Source organism: Thunnus albacares, chromosome 22, assembly GCF_914725855.1.
Source record: "Thunnus albacares chromosome 22, fThuAlb1.1, whole genome shotgun sequence".
In the NCBI taxonomy this organism is placed as follows: Eukaryota; Metazoa; Chordata; class Actinopteri; order Scombriformes; family Scombridae; genus Thunnus; species Thunnus albacares.
Window position 1 is genome coordinate 5,088,925 of NC_058127.1, and position 9,890 is coordinate 5,098,814.

General features: G+C 36.9%; 1 protein-coding gene and 1 long non-coding RNA gene across 2 annotated transcripts in view; both read left to right on the forward strand.

The window, feature by feature from the left end:
* The window catches only part of LOC122974071 (FHF complex subunit HOOK interacting protein 1A-like), a 28,126-nt gene extending 22,956 nt beyond the window's left edge, over positions 1-5,170 (forward strand). The window contains exons 16-18 of the mRNA XM_044341926.1: positions 594-772; positions 867-987; positions 2,138-5,170. Coding sequence (XP_044197861.1) covers positions 594-772; positions 867-987; positions 2,138-2,382 — 545 coding nt within the window. The 3' untranslated portion in view covers positions 2,383-5,170. The remainder of the gene's footprint in view (positions 1-593; positions 773-866; positions 988-2,137) is intronic.
* Positions 5,171-7,310: 2,140 nt separating this feature from the next.
* On the forward strand, positions 7,311-9,243 carry LOC122974321. The gene is made up of 3 exons (XR_006400325.1): positions 7,311-7,615; positions 8,538-8,591; positions 8,920-9,243. It is a non-coding gene; the product is annotated as an uncharacterized LOC122974321 (long non-coding RNA).
* The last annotated feature ends 647 nt before the right edge of the window (positions 9,244-9,890 follow it).

Genomic DNA, 9,890 nt, shown 5'->3' on the forward strand with positions numbered 1-9,890 from the left:
CCAAAACTTGAGGTGGACGTATTTAAAAATGCTCCCTGCAAAGTAACTTCTACTTTCTGCTTGTGATGATGTCAGATTATTCATGCATGCCCACAAACAGACGTAAAGGAGAAAAAGAAGTGAAATCCACCTACTACTGTTTGTTTACGTGGCCTCCGGAACCAGAGGAAGCTTCCTGAAACAAACCAGTCAGAACAGAGTAGGCTCAACAGGAAGGGGGCCTTAAAGAGGCAGGAGCTAAAACAGCCTCTTTCATACAGAAGTTGAACTGAGGTGCTGCATAAAGGGCCAGAATAAGATAAATAAGGAGTTTTTGAACTTTAAATCATGCAACGATATTACAATAGAGCCCCAGAATACAAATATAGAAACAGTACTTCAGTGACATCTTGAGGCAGCAGTTTGCATTTTGGATCAAAAAAAGTTAAAAAGCAACAAACAGCTGCATTCAATAAACTTAAATTTATAAACCATAAATGCTGAAATGTTACTATTAATTATTCACTTGCTTTTTAATGTATATAATGGTTTATATTGTTTCCAGGTCTCTCTCCCTCACTTACACTAACCTTTAGTTTCCCATGATGCCACAGGTCCGTTCATCAGTGTCCTGTTGTCCCGGCTGGAGAACCTTCTGGAAAACTCCATCGCTGTGAATCTGCTGGTGACGGGCATCCTGGCTCAGCTGGCATCGTACCCACAACCTCTGCTGAGATCCTTCCTGCTCAGCACACAAACACACAACCAGCACAATGTCCGCACACTGTACCAGGTGACACACACAGGCATCATAAATGTCTACTTTGATTTCATACTCCGCTGTTTCAGGGTTTCTAAATATGGTGCTTTCCTGTATGTATGTGAAGGTGTTGGTATCCGTGCATGCTCAGATAGAGCGCTACGTATCAGCCAGACCAGACTATCCTGCCCTGGTCACACAGGCCTGGAGGTTCCTGCTAGCTAAGGACCAAGACAGCAAGCTCAGAGGTTAGTGAAGACATGCACTGCACGTACTGCACATGTGATGTCAAACCACCAAAGCGAGACCTGACAAGGGACTGTGGTGACTGTGTGAATTATTACTCTTGTCTGTCAAAAAAGCATCTAATTTTGACAAGGGTCAGCATTTTTTTTAACCATGACCGCAATAAGTGGTCATGGTTTTTCTGTCTAAACCTAACCACATCCTAACCAGAGGCGTAGCAGATACAGGAAACTGTCTTTACAGGAAATTGTTGATAGAGCCATCAGATAAATAAATGCTCATTTTGACAACAACAAATAACATATTTTGTTGTGTGTTTGGAGAACTGTATGTTAAAAGGGGGCATAACATGCTTTTTGTGATTTTTCTGTTATTTTTATACTGTTACGATGTTGGGTATCTATGTTAAACATGGTCAAAGTTCCAAAACGTGAGGTGATTGTATGTAAAAATGCTCCCTGCAAGTCAAAAGCCAGGGCTTCAGACACTCCGAACGCTTCATTTGTAATGTTACCACTACTTCCTCCTCGTGATGATGTCAGATTGTTCGCACATGCCCGCAAATTATTACAAAGTCTTATTTGTAGTCTTTGTTGCTAAGGTTGTTCACATTGTCCACTCTCGTATTTCAGATCAGACTGGGGCTTGAGCATGTGTGGATGTATTTGAGAAGTTTCCATTTCCGAACAAGAAAAAGAAGTGAAATCCTGCTTCTATAGTTTGTTTTTTGTATTTGAAGAAGCTTGCAGGAGGGGGGCCTTAAAGAGACAGGCGCTAAAACGGCCTGTTTCAGGCAGAGGCTGAACTGATGGGCTGCATAAAGAGCCAGTATAAGATAAATAAGGAGTTTCTGTAAATCATGCAAAGATATTCCAGTAGAGCCCCAGAATATAAATATGGACCTGGAAATGTGTAGAATATGTCCCCTTCAAGTTTTAGTGGCTGAAGCAGCAGTTCCTCTAATGGCTACTTAGGTATTGTCGGTTCATCACTAACACTCAGTGATGAGTGATAACACACACTAACACAGAAAAGAAAACTGAGTGCACCAGCTTGTTTTTAGTTGCAGTGATAGTAGTAACAGATGTACCATTTGTAGTAGGAGTAGAAGTAACAGCAATGGTATATTTCTACCATACTCGTGTCTTTCAGAGTGCCTCCAGTCTCATGGTGGGGAAATCATCTTGGACGCATCGCTTCCTAATGGCTCGGTGAGGAACGCTCTGGCTCCACCTCCTCTTGGTGTCCTGCCACCGTGCCCTTCCATTCCCCCTCAAGCCAAGAGCCGAGTGTTTGCCATCGTCCTGTACGCTGAGTTTCTAAAAGAGCTGGCTGCCATCGCACAGGAACACAGTATTGCCCCGGACTCTACTGCAGAGGAGTGGGGAGGTGTATGATCAGCTTAAACCATCTGTGAAAACTAATGGAATGCACCAGCAGAGGACTGAAGGCTCCAAAGTCCTAAAAATACAAAAACAAAACATGCAATACAAATTATATTACTTATTCAAGAGTACTACTGGATATTACAATAAAATACAAAATAAATTATATTACTCATCCAAGAGTACTACTGGATATTACAATAAAATACAAAATAAATTATATTACTCATCCAAGAGTACTACTTGATATTACAGTAAAATATTGGTTTTATTCATAGATTTGTATCTACACTATGTATATTTTCCTGGCAGCACTTGAATATTTTGATGTTTTCCCGGTGAGAATATGGAGGATATTTATATGAAGATTATTTTGTAGATAAATCATTGTTCTGTTTTCTATGCATTTGTGGGATCAGTGCAAATAGTTTTCTACATTGTTTTCTGGAATAATTGCACTTATATGTTGATATGAAAACAGTTTGAAAATACTGAATAATTAATAATTATTCCTGTGGCAGCCATTTTAAATCAACCTCCTACGCTGGATTGCATAAACTAGTATAACAATCAAACTACTCTTACTTAATCACATTAAACTTTACATGAGATAGATTCAACAACATCACAAACAACAACCACAATGTGACTTTAGCCAAGTCAGCTAGCCTACTAGCTAGCTGCTTCTGCTAAAGATTTGTAAATTTCATTTGAAAGTCATTAGTTAATGTTTAAAAGCAAAGAAGATGTACACCTGCTTTGCTTTTAATTGGTAACTAATGACTATGAAATTTGAAATGCAATGTAGCAGCCATTTTAAATCAACCTCCTCCTACTCAGGATGGCACTTGATTCACACACTAGCGTAAAAATAAAACTAACCTTACTTAAACACATTAAAGTGACTTTATATTAGATAGATTTAACAGTTATTACATTTATCAAAACAACCACGACATGACTTTAGCCAAGTTAGATAGGCTACTAGCTAGCCCATGCTGCTAGCTAGCTAGCTCAAGGTTTGTGAATTAAATTTGAAAGTCATAAGTTAACATTTAAGAGCAACGCAGATGTCATTCAAAATTTTACTATTTCACAACACAAGACAAAATGACCTTTAACCTTGAAGCCCAAACGTGCTTTACTACGTCAACACCAGCTGTGATGGAAATGTTCATTTTCATTTGGAAATATGTCTTTTATTGATACTGTGATGAGTGAAATGAGGCAGGAGATTATTACCTGCTCAACTTTATCCCTTTTTTTACATTTATCTTTTAACAAACAATTCTACAGAGCCTGGGAGTGGCCATGAAGAAAACAACTAATCTGTGCTCTCGATTTAAAAATTTGTGCTCCAGTTTAGTAATTTGTGCTCCCAATTGCCAGTCCTCACTATGGGTTGCTTGGATTTAATATGGTTTCATTTTGATCTTGGACTAAGATATGTGGAAATACTTCTGGTTTTGGCTTGTAAGCACAACACTGTGTTATCTCTTAAACATATTCCACAGTATAACAGACTTTTTTGCCATTTCGCCACTAATGAAGTAATATGTGGACACAAATTATTAAATCGAAAGCACGATTTCTTCATTTGTGGCTAGTTGAGAGTTTAAATAATAAGAGTTTACATAATTATTTAAATAATGCAACAGCTACTCATAAGATTTCTCAACACTGAAAAAAACCCATAAAAAAAACCACTACAGGCAGTTGTTAATTTAACAGCTGGATTTTAAACAAACCAAACAAAACTGGAGGTGTTTTTGAGTTATGCATCTTATACTTGTACTTCCTGTTGTGTTATTGCACATCTACAGGTTTCCCCTGTGTTTCAGTTAAACTTGGAGCGCATTTTTTGAACCAGATGAATGAAATTTTAATGCTGAGAATGAAAAAGATGAGTGACAAACTTTGAATCTGAATCAAAAGGGGCAGAGCCTCTGTGATTAGTTTTGTCAATGTGTTTATTGTGTTTTTCTGTTGTGTCTTTAATGTTTATGCACACAAATACACGCACACACAGAGTAATGACTAAGCCTTACTTCAACTGACAGAGATTTTAGTGCAATACGCCAAGATGCAAAAATGAAATGAAGATGTGTGTATGTCTAATGCAAATATCAGGTCTGGATTTGTATATTTTAAACTTGGGCATTTCATTATTTTTGATGTAAAGTGTGTGATTTTTATTGACAAATTTGTGTCACGTTTGTCCACGTGGTTTTCACTGAAAAAAGTGAAATGATTTGCTTGTACACTCCACTAGTGTTCACCTGTGCTGTGCTGTGCTGCAATGAAGTCAAGTTGGGAAAGAAGGTAGATTTGAGTTCCTGTTTATGTGAGATCATTCAGCTGAGCTCTCATGAGGTAAACACAACAGGAAATAGCTGTTGACGTGCTACACTTTTACATCAAAGAAGAAAACTGCTTTCATCTTCACAAGGTGTGAAGAACTTGGTCAGGCACCTCAGCAAAACCTACAATGAGCATGTTCAAGGAACAGTGACATTTTTTCCATTTTGATGTGAATGCAGTGTTCACACTACCAGCCTCTCTCCATTACACAAACTTATCATGATGATATTATGGGATGGACAAACCTAACCGAACTCTGAAGCATAACGGCTCTCGGCTCAGCACTGATAGTGAGGCCTGCTCGTGAACCACAACGGGGACACTTCTTCTTTTTACTGTTTTCTCATCTGTTCTTTTGGAGTAAATTATTGCCAAGATGGATTGAAATTCTTAAACTGATTTTGACAGTCAGAAGGCCATAAACTATTCTGAAGATCAACTGTTCGTTTGTGTCTTTTTGTATTTCTTATATGATGCAAATAAAAACAGCATCCAGGGACTGATTGGCTCGAGGAACATCGGAAGTAAGATCATTGAATGTAGGGATTTTGACAGCATGAGGAAGTGAAAATAAATACAAAACACAGAATAGAATAGACATCTTTATTGTCCAATCACGTGGAAATTCTTTGGTTTCACAGACACTCACTCAAAAACTTCCTCTGCCTTGAGTTAAAATACACGAGATAAAGACAATAAATAGGTGAGCCTGTAATAATAAACGGTTGGGAATGTAAGGGACCGAGCTGGCAGACAAAGGAGATTCAGGTGGTTTCAAAAAAGAGGGTTTTTATTTTACCCAAAAAAATGCAAAAAAGGTACAAATGACAAAAATATGTAAATAAAGTTCAGGGCCCATAAAAGAGGTCAAAGAAACAGAACTCAAAGTGAACTTAACCCTACTAACAGACCTTTCAAAATGAGGACAAAGGGGAACATATATACTGGCTGATCAGACCATAACACAAGAGGGGTAACTGACAAATGACAAACACTACCAACTAAGCAATAAACAACAGAATTCCCCCATAAAACAGGTTAAGTCAACTAAATCAGCTAAACCAAAAATACCCAACTAAACATTCAATAAAGAGAAATAAACAATATAACTAAACTTGAAATAAACAGTTCCTCCCTATGAGCTGGCAGGCCTTGGTATGACCCAATTGGCCACTTCCTGTATTTAACCATTCCATGTCCTGGTGCACATCCTTAGTACTAATGTACTGCCAAACTGTAAAATAAAATGGGTATGATGTATGAAACAAAATCCAGCGTGTTGTTATTTATTTGTATGTGATGTGAAATGTAATTAAAATCAGCTAACTGAGGAAAAAATGAACTACAAATTTAAAAGAGACCAAAGTGTGAGTGCCAGCTGGGATACAAACTTCAATGCAGCTGTGTGGCTGCAGGTGCGGCCATCACAGGGATGAAAGTGCTAAATAACAATAAATACATATCTTAAATAGACATCATAAAAACAGCAGCAGTCACTAATAAGTCATTTATTTAGTAAGATAACAGAGGATGGAATGAAAGATTTCTTAAAGACGTTTCTCATTGCTAATTGTCTTACTGAAGGGAGTTTTTCAAATTCATTAAACAAAGGATGTGACGGGTCCTGAACTATTTATATTGTTTTCCTCCTGGTTTGTATGATGTACAGCTCCACCAACTGTCTCTGGGGTTTCTTTATGATCTTGCAGACTATTTTTGTGAGCTTGGTTTTGCTCCAAGTCTCTAAATTTCTGTACCGGCATGTGATGTTGTAGGAAATGATACTTTACACTAGACCGGTGTACACCATCCTCAGGAGTTCTTTACTCACATCAACGCCATTTAATTTCCTTAAAAGACACAATCTTTGCACTGCCTTCTTAAAAATGTAGTCTGAGTGTTCATCAAAATTTTACTTTGTGTCTAAAATCATTCCTAAATATTTAAAACTACAGCTTGGCCCTCAATAGTAATTGGCCAGCACATTGGTTGCCCACCCATATTATTGACAAGTTCCTTAGTCTTGTTAGTGTTTAAGAGCAAAGCACTCTCTTGACACCATGTTAATAGATTATGTGATTAATGTAGAAACTCTGGTTTATCATTATCATTAAATACATGAAGAAATGAAAGTAAGAAGTGAAATCTTCCTTTTTGAAATTGGGTCAAAGCTTCATTTGGAAGTATCTGTGGTCAACATGTGACATGAAATTTTCAGCATCATGGTTGTTTTAGGTGTAACACCCTGCGGTTAGGAACTTCCGCACAACTGTAGAAATAATGATTGTATGCAGCAAAAACTAAAGGACTGCAGGTACCTGTGTTTCTATCAGAAGCTCAAGATTCCCAGGGCCATTAAACCTCACTCAGTTGTACACACTTAAGTGCCAACAACCTATGGATGTCTTTTAAGATCTATAAGCTCTTATCATATGCAACTACCACGGCTTGAGACTGAAGCTGATGTAGTAGTACCTTAAAGTGCCACTAGATGCTGGCTCCAACTGATTCCTATTTAAAAAATACTAAGCAAATACTAAAACTCAAGTCAAGTCAATCATACTGAAATGGTGCAAACCATAAGCAGCAACTCTGGGCTTCAATGCAAACCAACAGGTGATGTCATGCCTTGCTGTGTCCATTTCTATATACAGTCAACAGTATGTTATCAGCTGAGACTGAAAGTCTGCTGATGTGACAAACAGCCTTTAACCAAAAGAGTTTAGCTATTTCCTCTTTTGCTGGCTGGTGCTCACTCACAAATGCACTTACAGAGAGGTTGTAACTGGTGACAGCTGTTGGTTGGAGTTTTTTTTTTTTTACATGCATAAGAAATAAAGACCGAAGATGATGATGAAGGTTTACCTGCTGATGTGTGCAATTGGTGAGTCAATGACAAAAACTAAATGTGATTTACTATGTTCGCTTTCTAATGGCATCCTAGATCCTAGACAACAATGATCTCACTAATCTTGTTGAACGTACAAGGGTAGGGACTGAATTCAATACTAGCCTTTATCATGCTTTTATTGTTTTGAACACAAACAACCATGAACATGTATTAAAGACACAAAGCAAGTTTCAATTATGTATGTTTTCTTCAAACTACAAAAAAGAAGAGCCTCTGAACTTAAGTCTCAGACAAGCATGCTGGCAAATCTGCTAATATGCTGATCATGTTTCTTTAGAAACTTAATTTAATCAGTTGTGTGAACTTGCAGAAGTACATTATTGTAAACTCATCATTTTAAGTCAAAAGATTTCAAGTCTGTAGACACATAAAACATAGAACTTATTTCTGGAATTAAATGTTAAATAAGGAGTGTATGTTAAAAAATTCACATAATTTCCTCACATGTCCACATACTTTTTGCCATCTAGTCTATCTTTTCTTTTCTTCTGCTTCACTCATGCATCTATGATGGACCATGCAGCAAAAATTAGACATCACACCATACTTCCTTGTCTCTGTGGTCAGCTCTTCACGAAATGCATGTGATCTCTTTCAGTTCTCGGAATGTTACTGTAAGCAGAAAAAAAAAATGCAAATTTTTGAGAATCCACAATTTATAGAGTGAAAGGTTTTTGTAAGTTGTGTAGTTTAGAATCAGGGGGGCTGGAAATAGGGGCCAAGAGCTGAATCTAAGGTGTCACAAGATGATTATCTTAGCTAATATTTGAATTTTAGTCCTTTTTCTTACTATGAAGTTAATTCAATTTAATTCAGAAGAAACAGTCTGAAAAAGATAAACTGCTGTTTTATACTTGCAATTTTAATGATTTGTGATCACTCTCTCCTTCTCTAGCTGCAGCAGTCACTGTATCAGCGCAAGACGTGGAGGAATCGACAGAAATTCCTGGTTCGTTTTTATCTTCAACTCTGTAATGCACATACGGCTAGATTTAATAATTTTAGTATGGCATTGCTGTCTGTCACAGTGTACAATCACCAGATTTACCATCATAATCTAGGCCACAATATAAAAAAGGCCTCTAAAACTCATCCACAGTCAAAAAAGAAAATCTAAATTCTGCTACAGAAATGATTTTTCAAAAAATTTTTCTTACTGTGGAGTTAATTTAGTTTAATTTAGATGAAACAGTCTGAAGAGAGAACAAATAACAACTGCTGTTTTATATTTTCAAATTTAATGATTTTTAATTGCTCTCTCCTTTCTCTTGCTGCAGTAGACAATACAACCATGACTTACTACTCTGACTATTATGATTATAACGACATAGATGGATGGACATTCAACTATACGATCATATATGGTTTGTTTTTAATCTTCAACTCTGTAATGCACAAATGATTAGATTAAATAATTTTAGTGTGGCATTGCTGCCACAGAGTCTTTCTTAGTACTACACACTAAAAGTCACTGGGTTAAAATTTTACCCAGTGAGGGTCAATATAGCACCAACATAATACTGAGTTAATGTTGCCCAGAAAGACAAAGAGTTGATTTGAACCAGTTTCAATGTTATTTTTTATTGTACTGTTGTGTTATTTATCCAAACCAAAGCTTGTTATAATCTACTCTACTCATTTTGATGGTTTGCTATTGATTGATTGTGAAGAAACAATAAATTGAGATAGTTTCTAGCTAAAGCTTGTTGTGTGTAACACTGGGTCAAAATATTTTAATTATTTTAATTGAGATTTTAATTGCTCTCTATGCCTTTCTATCCATGTTGCCATCCCCACTACCGATGATGAAGGCAACGGGACCTATTCCAGTTCCCCCACAGCAAAACTCAACCTTCTCTGTTTGGTCTGGACGATCTCTGTTCTCTTCATCCTGGCATATTAAACAACATTTTATATTATGTCTGTGGAGATTTCATTTGCAGATATGTTATTTTTGATAGTTCATCAAATCTGTTTAAGACTCGTTTTACATTTTCTTGTTGTGATGAAAAGTTTGCCGTGATGTTCAAACGTGTCTGTAAATGTTTTTTCAGATCTCTGATCAGTTTCTGACAAATCAACCACTAATTAAAGTGTTATAGTTTTTAGTCCTCTGCATGTGTGTTATGACTAAGAAGTTACTGTACATTCCACATGAGATTCAACGGTTTGGGGCATGTTCAGTTTATACCTTTCCTTCACTATATTTTAGAAGCTTTACCCCACTACATCTATATATTGGCTGTAG